The sequence below is a fragment of the Peromyscus leucopus genome, chromosome 1 (assembly GCF_004664715.2).
Source record: "Peromyscus leucopus breed LL Stock chromosome 1, UCI_PerLeu_2.1, whole genome shotgun sequence".
Lineage (NCBI taxonomy): Eukaryota > Metazoa > Chordata > Mammalia > Rodentia > Cricetidae > Peromyscus > Peromyscus leucopus.
Window position 1 is genome coordinate 65,033,659 of NC_051063.1, and position 18,775 is coordinate 65,052,433.

At 46.3% G+C, this 18,775-nt stretch overlaps 1 protein-coding gene across 1 annotated transcript in view; it reads right to left on the bottom strand.

Annotated features, from left to right (window-relative positions):
* Positions 1-18,775, bottom strand: part of Inpp5a (inositol polyphosphate-5-phosphatase A) — a 202,630-nt gene that overhangs the window by 112,102 nt on the left and 71,753 nt on the right. The window contains exon 3 of the mRNA XM_028869475.2: positions 814-914. Coding sequence (XP_028725308.1) covers positions 814-914 — 101 coding nt within the window. The remainder of the gene's footprint in view (positions 1-813; positions 915-18,775) is intronic.

An 18,775-nucleotide genomic window follows, 5' to 3' on the forward strand; every position in this document is an offset into this window, starting at 1 on the left:
CTGCAACATTCCCCATGGTCAAAGCTGTGGCCTAGATGACTTCTTTCAAAGCCATATACCAGGAGCAACAAATGACCTCAATGCAACCCTGATGTGGTTCTACAATCTTTTCAGAACTTCACTCCATTTCTCCACTGAAAACTATATCCAGGATTCTATAAATTTTAACTGTTCCTCTTTATCCCTAGTCACCTTTCTGGTCACTGTTAGGATGCTTCTAGAAGACCAAAAAAAAAAAAAAAAGCAGAATGGGTACAATAGTGTCTGGGGGCTTCTGAGCTGGGTCCAATTGGGAAGGGCCCCAATTCCAGACCTAGAGCCCAGGGTTGGGTACCTGCTTGCTATTCCACTTTTTCTCCATTCACATAGCCACCACAAGAGACCCCATTTCCCTTCTTCCTGGGCTCAGCCCAGATGGTTCTGTCCTCTAAGGAGCCACAGAGCACAATTTGTACTGGCTCTACACATACAGTGTCTCCTTCCTGGATGACATAATGTTATCTCGAAGGCATTCAAAGCACAGAAGCTGCTGTAGAACCCAGTCCTGCCCATCATCCATCATCCATTGCAGCAGGCTGGCTAGCATCCATCCACCGTAGGTGCTCTAATGGGTCCCCAAGACCTGCCCCCCAGCCTAGCAGAGGTGCTTACTCTTTGGAGGCAAGTAGCTGCCAGACCTCTGAACCACACCTCTCTGGGGAAAATTGCAACTGCCTCAACATGACCCACAGATGAGTTTCAAAGGGTGGCATTCAAGACCACATCCCATCCAAAGACCTATCCCACAGTCCACAGGCTCCAGCTGAGACTTACTTGACAAACTTGTCCACATGAGACATGGAGGCCTCGTAGTTTTTCCCTCCGAATTCTTGGCAGTGCAAGGCCATGAAGTGAGGCTTGTGTGCGTGCAGGACCTGGGGAGAAAGCATAGAGTTAGAGCACAAAACCACTGCAGGGTAAAGTGGCACATCTCAAATGCTGCCTCCATAGCCAGAGCATCCCCAGACAACAGGGCAAAGTCCACATATCTGTGTCCACAAGTTCTTAACAGAGTCTATGGGTTGCCACCATGATGCTTCCAACGGTTTATTTCTGGCCTCTACTGTTTCCTTAGCAAAGATTCAGAATTTCTGAGAACCTTATTCAATAACCTAGAGGCATCTTTCTTTAAGTACAACAAAGTAATATGTGTGGACAGGAGAACATCTGGAAAGCTCTCACCACAAGTCACAACCTCATCACATCAACACTGCTGTGCACACCTGTTGAGAGACAGAGTCCAGGCAACCATGTGTGTGACAGCATGTGTTCCTGTGCATGCACCATGCATGCATGAGGATGTGAGTATCAGCTTAAGTTAGAGTGAGAGCATTGTCTGTGTGCCTGTATGTGTGTATGCATGTGTGAGCTTAGTATGCACAGTCTTATTCTTAGTCAGGAACCATCAAGGCTGGCTTCTAAGCTCACTCTAGTACCCATGCTGTCTGAAGCACCAGAAATGCACAGCTTGTGTTCTCCTTAGCTCTATAAGGTGTTACCCTGTTATCTAATTACAGCAGTGGAGGAGTCTAGTGTATGGCAGAAAAACACCCATGGTCTCAAGGGTATTGAGTGGCATGGCCTGAACTTGTCTACAGCTCACAACCTACCTCTGTCCAACCATTAAGGTGCTTGGGTTTCCAACACATTGCTGAAGTTATCAGCAAGGATTCTGATTCAATTGCCCTCCCCCACCACACATACACTGAGTCCTAAACTTTTCAGCCAAAGAGCAGCACAGTAAATGACTCAGTGAGTCCAGACAGCAGTATAAGCCTACATCTACCAGTAATAAACCTTGCTGGGCATGGGCAGTACAACACAGGAAGCCCATGCATGTCCTGGGTAGGAAGGTGGTGAAGCATTTGGTTCTGCCCTTCGCAAGTACAGGAAGGGCAGCATGGGGGGCGGGGGAATCACTGATGGAAGGCTGAGCCCCAGCAGCCATTGAGGAACTGGTACAGTAGAAAGGAAGGGCTGGAAGGATTTAGAAAAGGAACCACTAAGTTGGGGTTACTGTCACCATAGGGCCAAGGTGGTAGCAGGAAAACCCACAGGCAGGGCTGGAAGCCAGTGTACCTAAAGCCAAAGGTTTAGAAACTATTTGGGTGTAATGAGCACCCCACCCATGGCCCTACAGCCTCTGCATTTCCCTGCACTCCAGGTGCAGCTTCACATTGCTTCCATACAAGCATCCTAAGCAGCCCTGTAGTTGCAGAAGCTGTTAGGCGGCAAGACCAGCTGCTGCTGCTCAGCCTGGTGGCAGGTGCTCCAGGACAGCACGAGAAGGGAGTGAGTGGATCTCAGCTACATAGCCGTTATACTGGGAACTTCCCCAGGGCCCAGGATTAACATCAGCACATGATGATGACCACGTCACGTGGGCAGTGGCCATCAGTGGACAAAAGACTTTCCTTTCAAAGGTAACAGCCACAGGCTGATCTCTCCCATCCCTGCAGCCTCTAGAAGCCACCTGTCCCAATGGTGGCCTATCTACAATGCATGCTTTCCTCAGAGAGGTGAAAGCTATGGTGCAGGGGCATAGTGCCCATCTGAAGCTCTTTGTCACCCTGCAGTTTTGTCATTGCATTCCTGACACATAGCATAGCACAAGAAATGGGGGTGAACGGTGAACCGATACAATGATTTTCATAAGACTCATGACTTCAGCTGAGTTCAGCTTCCTAGAACTCCTCAGAATGTTACTACTTAGCTCTATTAAACTGAGAAAGGGTAGAGTGAAAGTGGAGGAGTAAACATGATGCTCAGACATGGATGCTGGTATCCATGGTGATGCCCCTGCTTCCTATTAAAAATGAAGTAACATCAATGTTAGCAGTCTTCAACTCAGTTCATGACAGCTGACAGGAACCACTTTAATAACCTCCTGTTCAAAGGCCTGGACACTGTGTCCCTTCGTGCAGGCACCTGCTAGCTTCTCTGCACCTTTCCTTTGACTGCCCCAGTCCCAGTTCCCCCAAAGTCACAACTTTCACTTTATGAACAGTTATATAACAACTCTCTGCAAGTCTTCGACTCTGTCTTCATCTAACTTCCAAGTAATATTTCCCCTTTCTAAATGAGTATTTATGTATTTATTTATTTATTTATTTTGGGTTTTTCGAGGCAGGGTTTCTCTGTGTAGCTTTGGAACCTGTCCTGGAACTCGCTCTGTAGCCCAGGCTGGCCTCAAACTCAGAAATCTGCCTGCCTCTGCCTCTGGAGTGCTGAGATTAAAGGCGTGCGCCACCACCGCCCTGCGAGTTTTTATTGTTGATTAGGCAAATAGCCATTAGTAGCACAAAGGTCAATATTTGAATGACTGGAACTCAAGATTCAACTATGATCCTATACATCTTCACAAGAGAAGGATCTAAGATCAACAGCTACATGAGGAACCCCCCGCCCGTGGGCTGTGAAGGAAGGAGCGACAGGCTACCAAAAAAAACACCAGCCCAATAGTCAAGCATGGCATGACACCAGACATAAAAATCCTTCCCCTCCTTGGACACTGCTCAGAAGGAGTTTAGACTCTGCCGGACACTCCAGAGAAAAGATAACCTCACCAGGACAGAGAGGAAGGTAGATCGGGTCATGCTATGGCCACAAGATAACTTTCAGTAGATATCACCCGGAAGAGGCTAGTGCTATCTTCCACATGACAAAACAATGGGACCCACAGCAAGATCTAGACTCAGGGAAAAGGTTCAGGAGAAGAAGGAACACAACAGATGGGTGGGTACTCTGAAGGGCCACACTTATCCAGCAGATCAGTCTGCTCCACTGAAGGTCCCTGGTTAAAAAGAGCAGCTTCTGTCTTTAATCCCAGCACTTAGTAGGAAGAGGCAGGCAGATCTCTGTGAGTTCAAAGCCAGCCTGGTCTACAAAGTGAGTTCCAGGACAGTCAGGAGTAAGACAACACAGAGAAACCCTGTTTCAAAGAAAACAGAGCAGTGTCTGATAGACAGCTACAAACTGAATGCTAGCAAACAGGAGATGCTCCCCATATACAGCAGGAGTCAGCACAGCCACAGGACCAGAGCAGTAATGAGCCCACCTGAGCATCAAGCAAAGCTACAGCCAGCCCCAGGGCCAGAGAGCACAGCCCGTGTCCCACAGACACTTAGGGCAGAAGAGCACTGTGTGGGTCTGACAGTGCAGGCATAGTAATGAGCCCACCAGAGTCACCAGGGAGGACCTTAGCCCCACCATGACTGCTTCAGAAAGGGGAGTAAGAGTTCATCAAAGCAAACCCCAAACAACCCTGAAAGTCTTGGGGCCCTGAACATCTGGCTTAGGGGCACAGGACATAGAAGCCAAAGCCCCACAAATCACAAGAACAATTCTAGAAGGATAGCTGGCCGGCCGGCAGGGGTCAAGGGGTGCTTTAGGTTTTTTCAGCTACACTAAAATTTTAAAAAATAAAGCATGTTTGCATGTTTCTTGTATAATTTCAGTGAAGACTTTTAAAGGACCAGAGGGAATGATGAGTAGATCTTCATAGGAACTGTTAGATGAGGGCCAGCACTGGCAAATTCTGACCTGACCCAGGCTGGGCAGGAAGCATCTTCCTAATCTCATTGTAAGTTCCCAAGCACCACCTCTGCCAGCTGTGGTGTGTGTGGCATAGGCTTTGACTTTCCCTGAAAACCAGGGTGCTTTGCAACTTCAAGAACATGAACCTGATGAGTGGTGAAGTGTGTCCAAGGATAGCACCCAAGAGCTTTGCCCAAGGCCCTGCACATCAATGACTTCATCTTGCCCTGGGTTCTAGTCTTCAGCACTGAGATTTGTTCTCATACTGGACTGGTGGTCTGGAGATCACCCCATAGCTACCACTGTGTACCTTGGGGCCAGTTCCTGCCCTGCATAAGCTGCTTCTAGTAATTAAGGATGCGGCTTGCCCCACAGGTGATGGGAAGAAGTCATGAGCTGGCATGAGGAAAAGCCATAGGTCACTGCCACCTGGCAGGGCTCCTTTGTTCCTTTCATACCTGGACATTTTGACTAGGGTCCTATCTGCATTATACTTGGTGATATGGAGTCCACCAGGACAATTACAACACATCCACCATGACCAGGGAAGCAATAGGCACTGCTGTCTCCTGAGATCCCAACAGCCTGTGTCACTGGGGTATAGTTGAGGAGTGTCACCTTAGAGGGCCAAGCCAAGATGGCTTCACCTGGCCACAGCAGCAGCACCAGAGGCATGTGCTGGGAAGACATTCCTTGTAGGTTCCACACACTGGCCCTAGCTTGGGCCACTCTGCTACAGTGCATGCTTCTCTCATGAGAACATACACCTAGGAACTAGCACTCAAACAGGAATATCACTTAGAACTACATCCAGGTGCTCTTCTGGTGTACCCGTTCTCCTTGTGGACTTATAGCCAGGTGTTCTGCCTGTGTGTCTATTATTATAGACTAACATCCAGGTGCTTTGCTGGTGCGCCCATTCTCCTCATGGATTTACATCTGGGTGTTTTGCCTGTGTGTCTGTTCTCATAGACTAACATCTAGGTGTTTTGCCTGTGTGTCGCTTCTTATGGACTTACATCCAGGTGCTCTTCTGGTGTGTCCATCTCCTCATGGGCTTACATCCAGGTGCTCTTCTGGTGTGCCTATTCTCCTCATGGGCTTATATCCAGGTGCTCTTCTGGTGTGCCCATTCTCCCCATGGACTTATGTCCAGGTGTTTTGCTGGTGTGTCCATCTCCTCACAGATGTACATCAAGATGCTTTGCTGCTGGCGTGCCCATTCTCCTCATGAACCATATTTCAAGAGACTTGGCAGTATGGTTACATTCATAATAGATTCATCTACAGGCCAACATCACACCCAGAACTTTCCATGTTAAAAAAGACCTTCCAGGCTGAGTGGTGGTGGTGTACACCTTTAATCCCAGCACTCAAGTGGCAGAGGCAGGTGAATCTCTGGGAGTTCGAGCCCAGCCTGGTCTACACAGTGAGTTCCAGGATGCAGAGAAACCCTGTCTCAAAAAAAAAATGAATAGTAATAACAACAATAATAATAGAAAACATGCTTCCAGGTGCTCTGGTATTTTCAAACTCTACGAAGTAAGCTGAAATCCACTTCTGCTCAGCCCCCTTGATGCATGTCTTCAGGGTCCTGCTCTCTCTTCTGTAGGTCCTCTTCTCTTGCTTCTTCAGCTATACTTTCCTTAGGTTGGAGGAAATTTTTAGCTGCATAACTACCCACCATGTGGTGAGTGAGTCCCTCTTGGGTGAAAACATGGATGACTGAAACATTATGTGGCATAGGACTATAAACGGAATATAAAGGAAAAGGTGGAGATCAGAGCAGAAAAAAGTCAAGTGTTCCTAGTTTTCTGAGATTCACAAACTCTAGAAAGTTGACGGATTCCTGGCAAGCTAAGCCAGAGAAAACCAAACATCACCAAACCTATGAAAACCAAAGACTGGTAAAGTCCTCCGTCCATCTAGAGGCAAGCAAGGAAGGGAACACGGACTCGGTGGAGATATTCTGGGTCCCCAGATGTCCTGCAGGGGACAGACTTATTCCAACAAGAACACAGGCCATATTCATGAGGAACAAAGGCAAAATAAATACAATCTCATAGAAGATGAAAATTCAGAAAAATCCCAACCACAGACCTGCTCTACCCCAAGTAGCACTGGGAACAGATGTTTCCAAGACGCTTTTGGAGTTCTTGGAGTGAAGAAAAAGCCTGGGCAACCACAAAGATGGCTTCTTACTGCTTTAGATATGTAGCTTCCAGGATGGCTGAATCTAATCCCCCAAATCTGTCCTGCCAAATTTCATATATACATATATCTACATATATTGAACACAAGCTACACATGCATGTGCAGACACACAACATACAAACTATGATACATGTCTTTATACATATGCAAAATAACCTACACCACAGCCTCAGTGTGGCTGAAGACAATAAAACAGCTACCACCCCACCCTAGATCAGTGCTCCCAGATTAGCAAAAAGTTAGGTCAGGAAATGGAAGATGTCCCAGGGACTCTAGGGCAGATTCTGGAACATCAGTGTGTGGACTCAAGGAAAATCTCAGGGATCTGCAATTTGAAGTAGGTAAGCACAAAGAAAAGAAAATAAGAAGCCACCCAGGTAACTGGGTAGGAAAGCATGAAGGAAGGAAAAGCCCAAAAAGTAGCATTTGACAAGACAAGAACCATGATGCTCAAGAAGTAACTAACAATCAGTAAAATAAGCGACAACCAGCGAGGGTACCTGGACTCAACAACTGACAGAAGAGGGCGCCAGCACACCAGGAATCTCACCAACTACCACCATCGCCAGCAGCAGAAGCATCTATAAGTTCTAGGAGTCCCTGGCATCCTGCTGAAAACCCTACAACCAGAAGGTTAAAAGGTCCTGACTATAAAGAATTCTCTGCAGAACAACCACACAGCAGAGTAAGCCACGTCCACTGCGCCCACAGAGCCAGAGCTACTCCAGTCAGAAACCAAGAGCCACAGACTGGGAGATGAGGACCACAGTAACCTTAAGGAAGGGACAAAGTTAACAGCATAAATAACAAATCCACAAAGGGCACCAGAAAAGAACAAGTAAAAGATAAATTCCACAACTAGCAACATCAGCAACATGTCCGTAAGAAGTGCCTGGCAAGAAAAAAAACAGGAGGATGGAGTCAGGGGCAAGGGAGGAATAATGCAGAACTGAAGCAGAAAAGCCAGAGCAGCACTGATCACCACCATCAAGGAACAAGACTTGAACTTGCCCAGGAACAGGCTCCTGGAGCACCTAAAACAGAAACTCCGAAGCATCAACTTCAAGATTCACAGGCCTCCAGGGCAGAAAACCTACAAACAATAATGGCAAAGACTCAGGCTAAGGTTGGACTCTGAAAAAGCAATGTTCCAAGGAAGGGAACAACAGAAACACCTTCAGAGACATCTCAGTGAGAAATGCAGACTGAGAATACTATCGAGGCAGGTTCTCATGAGAAAATGCAGCATCTCTAAGCCATCAGGGTAGGGGCTATCTGGGCTCAGCTAGCCATTCCTGTCAGGGTATAAGCTGAGCTTTTAAGGGAAGACACAAGACCAGCCACATGCTGAGCCTCATGTCCAAAATCAAATTTGGCTAGTAGGGGTGCAGACCTCAGGTTTGAAGCAATGATAGTGCCTGTTAGGTTCTTCAGCAGGCACAGATGCAATTCTATGCCACATATAACTCTTTCCAACCTCAAGATTTCCACACAGCTCACAGGTACAATAGATCAGATCTCACAGACAGTGGAGCATTTTTACCTCTGCCATCATGCACTCGAAATGATGTTTCCACCAATGACAAGCCATGTGTATGACAGTGGTCTCCAAGACTGTAATGGAGCTGGAAATCCTACCACCCCATGATGTCATGATGTGTTTCTATCTGTGGTGATGCCAGCACACAGCCAATCCTACTCAGCCAGTGTTGTACAAGCACTATAGAACAGCCGGCCACAGTGACTGTTCCTGGTGTACGTATTTAGAGTGCTGTATCTTCGGAGATAGTGTTCTGCTCCTCCTTACTAAAAAAGGCTCCCCTAAAATAGTCTGTCTATTGTGCAGCAACAGCCTCCTCCATCTCTAATCACCATATCTCCTTACTATATCCAGGGGCTACACTGAATGGCTGGAGTATGCTCTGGATGCTTGCTTGGCAAAAGTATCTCATGCTTCTCAGAATGAGTCCCTACTGTTAAGTGACACATGACTGTGTATCACAAAACTAGAGCAACCACCCAAAATGTTGGTAAAAGGGCAAACATCTAAAACAGAAGCGAGATCAGAATGCAAAACCCAAAGCAAAGCAGGAATGGGAAACAACAAAAAGCAATGTGTACATACAGCAAGCAAGCACAGAGAAGCCCCAACCCAGCAGCATCAGTGCTCACAAGGGCAAGGCCCACAAGGGCAAGGCCGTAAGACCTGCTCTGTGTGATGTGGCTGTGTAAAAGGAAACAGTCTGAGATCCTTCCCAGAACCAAACCCACTGAGACAGTCACCAGTCTCACAGGGCCTGTGGCAAGGTACCAGATGGCCCTGGAGTCAGACATATGTCCTGCTGCCGTGCCCAGCCTGGAAAGCAAGTAAAAGGTGGGAAATACAGGGCGGGCAGAGAGGCCTCAGGTGTGCTGCCAGCCAGAGCCCCACATTAGGAAGGTACAGGCTTGAAGCAGTTATACAGAGAAAGACCCACTTTGCAGTGAGCACGCTGGGGTACGGGGACGGAGGGGGCAGTACTGATGACAGAAAGGCCTAGAGGATGGACACTTCAGAGCCATCAGAGAGGAAGACAGAAAAACAACCTGGGGGGAGGGACAATGACCCAAAGCACACTGGACAAAAATGACAGTGACAACACATGTACACATGTGCAGACTCACGGTCACATACGCATGTGTAGACATGCGAACATTCACCATATTCTCATGCATACAAGCACAATCAGGACACAGGACAGATAACTGTGAGTCAAAACCTATCTATGACAACACAGAACCACACGCTCAGTGCCTGCAGGATGCCAGCTCTTGTCAGGGTGTGTTCTCCAAAAGAAGCCTCTGCTGCCCATAAATCAAGTCTCAGTGAGTCCTAGAGGATGGAAGTCACAGAAACTGTCCTCTCACCACAGGATCAAGAGTCATAAGGAAAAGAACATAGGTTATTAGGGTCGGTTTATACAAATGAATGAATGAATGAATGAATGAATGAATGATTGAATGAATGAATGAAACTAGAAATGCTGACTCGTCATAAAGCACGGTAGCTTCCCAGTGGCAGCAGGGGAAGGGAAGGGATGGCAAAGGCCCCAGGCCTTCCACTGCAATGCATAATCACATCCTGGTCATGCTGAGGGTTTCATGGTATGGACCTATATCAGAACCCCCTCACTAAATATCCCAATTATATGAAGTGAGCCATATGTTAAGAATATCCCCCCAAAAAATCACCAAAATTAAATTTCTCCCAGGAGAGCAATCAGGTCTAACAATGACCCTGAGCATCTGAGTCCTGGCTGATGTTCACTAGGACTCGATGCTGTCCTTCAAGCACAGTGACAAAGGGCAGGAGACTTCTTTCTTGTTTCTTTGCAGATAATCCTAAGAACATTAGTGGATAATTTGTTTCAGGGTCCAGTTTTGCTTGAAGATAACGGAAGTGGAGGAGCGGGTGAGAACATCACAAATCTGCTGGGCTGGAGAGATGGCTCGGTGGTTACAGCACGAGCAACTCTTCCAGAAGACCTGAGTTTGGTTCCCAGCACCTACATGCTGGCTCATATCTTCAGTTCAGGGGATGCAACACATTCTTATGACCTCTGAGGGCATCAGGCATGCATGAGGTACACATACATGCATGTAGGTAAAACACTCCTGCATATAAATAAATAAATGTTTTAAAAAATCTGCCAAGTGGCCGGGTGGTGGTGGCGCACGCCTTTAATCCCAGCACTCAGGAGGCAGAGGCAGGCGGATCTCTGTGAGTTCGAGGCCAGCCTGGGCTACCAAGTGAGTCCCAGGAAAGGTGCAAAGCTACACAGAGAAACCCTGTCTCGGAAAAAAAAAAAAAAAAATCTGCCAAGCTCCGATGGGGGTATGGGATTGGCCTATACCATGCCACTATTCTTTACATCCACAGGCTTGAAACTGACCCGGCAAATGTGCTGAATACACTTGTAGTTTAACTGGGTAGGAACAAAGCCAGAGAGACCAAAAGTTTACATCCCCTTGGGCCAGTGACCATAGTCCCTGCTGGAGCACTGGAATGGAATTAAAAACCACTGTCAAGTGTTACAGTGAGCACGCCTGGATGGTGACAAATTCTGACCTCCTTTGGGGTCTCTGTCCTCTTCTAGCTTGCTAATGAGAAGGCGGGCTCCTTACAACTGTCCTGTTGTGGCGCTCAGCATGGAACCTGCACCCAGCTCCCACGACAGTGAAGAGCTATGCTCAGACTGTGTGAATCCATCCTATACCCAGCTGTCTAAAAGGCTGGCCCAAGGGCCTGACTGCACGCTCCAACGAGAGCACATTCAAAACTGAGCCAGCCACTGTACACAACAAAGAATTCAAAGGGGCTTAGCAGAAGATAGTAATTTTTAGTGACATGCTGTTGGACATTTTTGGATAACATTATAAAAAATAACTATTTCTTTTACAAGGGAGTGAAGCCATGCAGTAATTTGTAAGGCACATGTAAACACTATGCTGAGGAAGCAGCAAGTCCCAGGGGCACAGGAATAGGATACTGCCACTCTCTGTGGGAAGATGGGAAGAGGGCCAGCGCCGGGGGTGGGGGGGTTGGGGGGGGTGGTCCGGAGACAGCTGAGCAAGGAACACTTTAGCTGCAATGCCATGTGACAAAGCAGGCTCACGGTCTTCCACTAGTTTCTAAAACATCCCAGGAATTACTGCCCTAGGGGACGTGAGTCTCCTCAGTGGTCAAATGAGAGAGAGTGCTTGCTCAACTCACTATGCAGCAACGCAGGCTGGAAAAGGGTTGTGCACAGCACCTACCCACTTCCCCGGGGCCAACGCCTCGAGCACACTAATGCACACCAACACCCTGGGGGTGGGAACACCAGGAATTCACTGCCATGCAGCAATTCCAAACTCACAGCACAGGCAGGTCAACTAGGGCCACAGGCAAAGACAGCAAAACCAAGTCATTAGAACAGATGAGCTCGAGTGATCTCTACCTTCAGGTTTACTGTCACTTACTTCATTATGGGGTCAGATAATCTGATTTTTTTTTTTTTTTTCGACACAGGGTTTCTCTGTGTAGCTTTGTGCCTCCCCTGGAACTCGCTTTGGAGACTAGGCTGGCCTCGAACTCACAGAGATCCACCTGCCTCTGCCTCCTGAGTGCTGGGATTAAAGGTGTGTGCCACCATCACATGGCATATTTTTTTTTAAGATTTATGTATTTATTATGTATACAGAAGAGGGAGCCAGATCTCATTACAGATGGTTGTGAGCCACCATGTGGGTGCTGGGAATTGAACTCAGGACCTCTGGAAGAGCAGTCGTTGCTCTTAACCTCTGAGCCATATCTCCAGCCCGATAATTTGATTCTTAATAATAGCAATATTAAATGTCTAGTCCACAAACTCCTGAGCACTTCCATAGGCTCCTGTGAGCAAGCCAACCAGCTGTAGCTGCCCATTTAGCAAGGAGTAGGGCCAGCAGAGGAAGAGCAAGCCCTGTCCAGGAACCTCACAGAACTGATTCTTGCTTTGCCATCTGTCTCAGAGGCCCCGGGCCTCAGTTGAGGGTCTGTAGTGTATTTGTCCTCCTTAGACAATTGTTGTAAGGGACTGATGAGAATGTATGTACCAAGTTGAGAGTTGGCGGGCCAGATGAACAAGTACAACTATATTTGGTGCTTAATGTAGGCCTTGAATATCCATATAGGGCCAGAGAAAGCGGTCTCAGGTAGGCTCGCTGTACAAAGGTGCAGCTCTTTTAAGAGGCCTGCTGTGCAGCTGAGCACTTGAGCAGTTCTCTTGCATTAGCATTTAAAAATTTCAAGATTAACAAAGCACCCATAAAAGGTCCAAACTCCTTGTGCAACAATATTTTTCGTCCTTATGTGGCTTATTTCTTTATATTACTTTACTTTCTCTTTAAAGACTATTATTTTTGAACTATTTTTTATGACTGTCTGTACCCATTTTCCTGGGGATCTTGGTTACAGACATGAGGGACAAAGCCAAGAAAGACTATAGGATAGGTGACATATATGCTGATCCCTCAACATGGGAACAGCTCTGAGACCGGATATGATAAATCTTGTTGGTTACAGAGCCCTCGTGACTTATTATATTACAGTTTGGATATGCAGCATTTTCTGACCATGGAAGACAAATCTTAAACTGCTTGGCTTCTTCCATGGAGTGGTGCTGGTGGCTGCCTCCACCCACCTCGGTTCCATGAGAGACTAGCCTCATGCCACATGCCTCATGCCAGTGGGTACTGGTCCTGGAGCTGCATTTACCCTCCCCAGCTCTGGGAATTTGTTGTGTCTGCCTGAAGCAGGAATTTGTACCCAGTGTCAGCTGCTCAGTGCAAATGGACTTATAAAGTAGACAGATGCCTTTTACCTATTCAAACATAGAACAACAACAAAAAATGATCTTTAGCTGACTTGTGCACACCACACATCCTATACTTGTGTTAATGCAGATATATATGTTGCCTTTAAAAGTTTGTGAGTTTTCAGAAAAAAAGGACCAGACACCAATAAAGACAGGCAGCTGAGATGATCCAGCCTCTCAGAATGCCTCTGTTGTAGTTTCCTCAAAATTCTGCATCCAGAACAACTTCAAAGTTGCTACCTGAGATGGTCCAACCTCACAGACTACTCTAGCCAAGACTTAAGCTCTACACTTTCCCATAACACAGAGACTAAACAGAAAATAATACAGCTAGCCTTCCCAGGACTTGGTCATTATCCCAATTTTCTCAGGGTCCCCTAAAGATAACATCACCCCCCAAGACAACAGGAAGCAGTCTAGAGAAACACAACACCCACATTCCCAAGAGGTGGGGTGGATGGTTTTTGGTCGTTCAGTGGATTATGGATGTTTATCATTGTTTAGGGGTGTTGGCTGCAAGTTGTTATTGGTCACAGTCAGGGAGGAAACTAAGCAAAGAAGATTAGATTCAGGGACCTCATTCTGAAAAGAAAAAGGAATATAGGAATAAAAAGATAAAAGAGTAGGTTATTGAATCTACTTTTAAACTAAAAAAGCAACTACTAGTCTTAAATATTTTACAATGGTATGGATTTTTGTATACTGATACAAATTTAAGGTTATTTTTGTTACACTGCATATATGTTTCTACTCTTGTTTAAGGTATTGTGCCTATGCAGCTCAGTTAACAATATAATGTAAATTTCTAGTCCTTAAAAGTTATTCAAATCCTTGAAACTACTATTTATGATAATTAAGAAATACAGGTTAGTAGTTAGTCATCTAACAATCAAATTTGTGACTATGTTAGGTATGTTTTCAAGGTCAAAGAGATATATTTTAGATAGACAGATGGTCTTCAAATACTTCAGAGACCTACAGAATATGGTATTTAAGATATTTTTAAAACACAAGGCTTTTCATGATAGTGAGAAACATCTGCTTCTGGCAGCACCAATATACTTCAAAAAAGGATGGTGGTCATCAAAGAACCTCCATATGGAGTTTGCTTTCATTATGGCAAAGTTAGCCACTGGGCAAGAAACTGCCCTTACCTCAAATGCTGCAGTATGCTGTCAAAATTGGACAAGCATGGCACAAAAGAAGGAGACTGCCAAACTTTGCCAAGACAAGGTAAGACAGTCCTTTGAAATTTCTGCTTCACAAAAAAAAAGTCTTTCAGATATCGTAGGCCTGTAGGCTGAAGATGGATGCCCCAATGTTGCAGAAGAACCTTGAGTGATTGTCCAGACAGCCAGTTGTTTCTGTCATTTCTATAGTTTTGGAAGTTGCTTGCTCTGCACTTCCTGTTTACTCAGGTAATATTATATCCTTTTCAGGTCTTTGATGGTGTTGAAGACTGGATAGTTATAGTTACAGTTTTTCTTGTTACCAAATTCAGAAAGGAAATTTACAAAAGAGATGTAAAGTTTGTAAAGGTTGAGAGACATAAAAGCTTAAGTGGTTTATCTAAGAAGATGTTTTAAAGTTTAAAAAGATATTTTTAGAATAGTAATACAAGTTATGATAGAAAGTGGTTTAGGTATAAAACTTCGGACTTACTAAGGTAAGATAGATAATACAGTTCTTCCTCTGGATTTGCCAAATACATATGGACTGGACATTGTGAATGTAATTATTACCTTAAAATTGTCCTTATTGTATATAGTTTTACTATGATAGAGTTAAAACCTTTCCTTTAATTGTTATTATATAAAGTTTTACTGTGTTAAACCTTTTCCTTTTTATTTAGACACAAAGAGGAAAATGTTGTGGGATATCCATACACTGTGTGAAGATGTATTGCTGTGATTGGTGTAATAAAAAGCTGAATGGCCAATAGCTAGGCAGAAGGTACTTCCTGGGAGAGAGAGAGAATGCAGGGAAGAAAAAAGGTGGAGTCCCCAGACAGACGCCAATGAGACTTAAGAAGTTAGATGCATAGTACAGAGCAGTGGTAACCAAGCCACGTTACAGAATGTAGATTAATAGCAGGTTAATTTGAATTGTAAGAGCTGGTTGGGGACAAGCCTAAGCTAAAGGCCAAACTTTCATAAGTAACAATAAGTCTCTGTGTCATTATTTGCAGGCTGACAGTCCGAACAAAAAAGTATAACTACACCAAGTACCCAGCACAGGAGAACAAGTGGTATTGCTTTGACATTAGCATTTATGACAAAGGATGCATCAGGGGCTAGCGAGATGTCACCATGTTGGGCACAGAGCTGCCCCACTCAGGACCAGGGAGCATGGAGACCTCATGCAAAGTTCTCATGGCAGCTACAAGACAACCAGCTGGCTCCTGGGCTGCCCTTAACTGGCTTCTGGAAGGAGCTTTGTGCCCTTAAAGAGCCTGGGCAGGCAACGTAGCTGGCTTGAGAGCAGCATGGTCAGTTTTCTTGGAGAAACCAGTAGACCTCAGGGGTTGCCTGACAGAGTGTAAAGTCAGCTGATTGCAACACTCAGAAGAGCAGACACCACACCTTGCCAGGGCAGCACAATAGAGCCAACCCTGTTAGCACAGGAGTAGGTGAGCCAGCCCTGAAGTTGTATGCATGGGAGAGCTGCCCCCATTTCTCATCTGTCTTGTGGCAGCATGGGTGGGGAAAAGAAGCCCTCCCCACTGCCTACCAATGCCTGGGGCAGGTGGGAGAGCTAGCCCCTGGGAGCGTTGGCCCTGTGGTCACAAGAGTGGGAGAGCTATCCCTGATCCCCATCAGCTGCAACACTTGGAAGAGCAGGCCCTGTACTCCACCAGGGCAGCACAACAGATCCAACCCTGTTAGTGGAGGTGTGGGTGAGCTATCTCTGAAATTGTGAGCATGAAACAGCTGTCCCCATTTCCCATCTGGTGGACCAACCCTACAGCTGCCCATGCCTAGACCCAGGGTTAAGACTTGGCCCACCCCATCTACATCCACACCATCTACAATCTGCTGGAGCACATGAAGGGATCTGATCCACAGACCCAAAGCTGAAGGATCACCACAACACAGGGTACCAATAGGATGTCCAGGAAGAATTCCTGTGGGGGCTCAGCATTGAACATGTAGAAGAGACCAGGGGCCTCGAACCAGACCAATGACTCTTTGAAACAAGCACTTACAAGTAGAGATGTATGGACCAAGGAGTATACAGTGTAACTTCTTGGGCCACATTGCAGCTTCCATGACAAGATTTTTAATTCCTTCCCTCTCCACTTTTTATGTTAATTTTTCTCATTTTGTCTTCTTCATTTTTTTCTCTTGAATTTTGTTTTATTGGGGGGGAGGTGATGCAAAGGGACAGGGAATGAGTGGGATCAAGATACATGATGTGAAAAGCACATAGAATAAATTTTATTAATAAAAAATGTAAAGTCAGCTGGTATAGGATGTCACATTATGACACCACTAACAGGAAGCATACTGCAAAACAAGCTCCAGCCCTCCACAGGGTGTGGCTGTGTAAGATGTAGAGTTCCACTCAACACTGCCCTTGCCTGACAATGGAAATGACAGGTCTTCTCCCGGACAAAAGGAGCTGCTTCTGACTTAGAGATAACACAGTTGGTACAGGGGTTCAAGTGCCATTTCCGTGGACTACATTCTTCAAGGAAAGCACAAAAATATATTAAATAATATTTAATATTAAGTATATTAAAGTATTTTGGAAAAGAGCGAACTAGACATTTTGGCCAGAAACTGCACAGGGAATTAAATACACCCATGCAGGTTGGTACACAGCCTTCCAACAATAAGTCCCTTCTCTGTTTGTGATGTTGTACAGATGCCCGAATACAGGGCCATACTCAGCTCCCAGGAAGCTTGCACTGTGAGCCTGTGGTCACCAACCCTGTACACTGCCAAGAGCAGAGTTAAAAATAGCAACAACCAGGCCTTGTTAGGTAGGTTTCCTCCAAAGAGGAGTGTTGGTGACCTAAAAAGGAATTACATCCTGCAGGCCATACCACAGGAGCCTCACGGCCAGAATAAGCACAGAGGGACAAAAGAGTTCACCAGCCCTGCTACCAAGGCCAGGCTCTAAACATCCACTGCCTTTGGGCTCAGATGTGGGCTCTCCTACATCCCTGTGGGCTGGGCAACAGAGGTACCCTGCACTTGGGTCTATGGCTTTATAGTGTGGGATCCACTAGATGCAGCTCCTAGTTGGCCCCATCAAATGGCCTCTCTCAATCAAGTCTATGTCTAGCACAGAGGGTCAGCTGGGATGGAGGGGTCTCACTGCTCTACATAGGACACTGTGAATTTCCTTGACCTCGTGGGCAGGCAGCATTGTCAGCCTTAGAATGCAGCCCAAGGTTTCTTAATAAGGCCGGGGCTCTTGCTGTGTTCTTCAAGGGCAGAAACTACTAACAGTTCCTCTGGGGACCTGAGAGAAACCTGTACCTGTGAAGAGTGACAACCGAGTCAGCTGTGGAACTAGGTCCTGTCCTTAGACCCTATGCTTAAGGAATTCTAAGCTATATGGACTGGTCCATTTTCATATAAGAAGTGTGCGCCTCCAACCAAAGTCAGGGCAAATCAAACTGAAGCTCACACAGCACTGCGAATGTTTTCCTGGCTTTCCAGCAGGAAGTCATGGACTGATGAGATCAGCCAGAGATGCTGCTCAACACCTCTCTCAGGAAGAATCACATAAGGTTCCTCTTCACTCTGGCCACTTCTAGATCACTGGTGTTAAAGACACACAGTAGAGAGGGGGTCCCTATATGTGAAGTACAGAGCCTCTAAGGTTCCCAAGACCCCTGGCAGCTCCTTGAGCCCTAATTATAGTCTGGTCTCCATATCAATAGTCCCAGCTTCTCCCATCTTCCTCCATTTCCACCTTGACCCCATCAATGTCTTTTAGACCTGGGTCCTCAGAACCAAACTGTACTCTGCCAGGCTCATCTGAGTCACCAGGACAGCTGGCACAGGACAGCTCTCTAAAGGACTGCACAGAGAGTGCCTGGCTAGGCTGCTGGGACCTCGCAAGACACTCTGTCCCAGATCTTTCTTCGTCTTAGAGTTTCTGTTGCTGTGATGAAACATCATGATCAAAAAGCAAATTGGGATGAAAGGGCTTATTTGGCTTACACTTCTACAGCACTGTCACATCCTCAAAGGAAGCCAGGACAGGAATTCAAACAGGCCAGGAACCTGGAGGCAGGAGCTGATGCAGAGGCCATGGAGGGGTGCTGCTTACTAGCTTGCTCCCTATGGCTTGCTCAGCCTGTTTTGTTATAGAACCCAGGACCACCAGTCCAGAGATGACACCACCCACAATGGGCTGGGCCCTCCCCCATCAATCACTAATTAAGAAAGGCCTTGCAGCTGGATCTTATGGAGGCATTTTCTCAATCGAGGTTCCCTCCTTTCAGATGACTTCTAGCCTGTATCAAGTGGACATAAAACTGTCTAGCACAGTCTTCATGGCTCAGTCACCTTTCTTTTTCTCTAAGTGCCCCACTCCACCCATTTGCCTCTGACACAACAAATGACATCCAGCCTATGGTGTAGAGGAAGGCT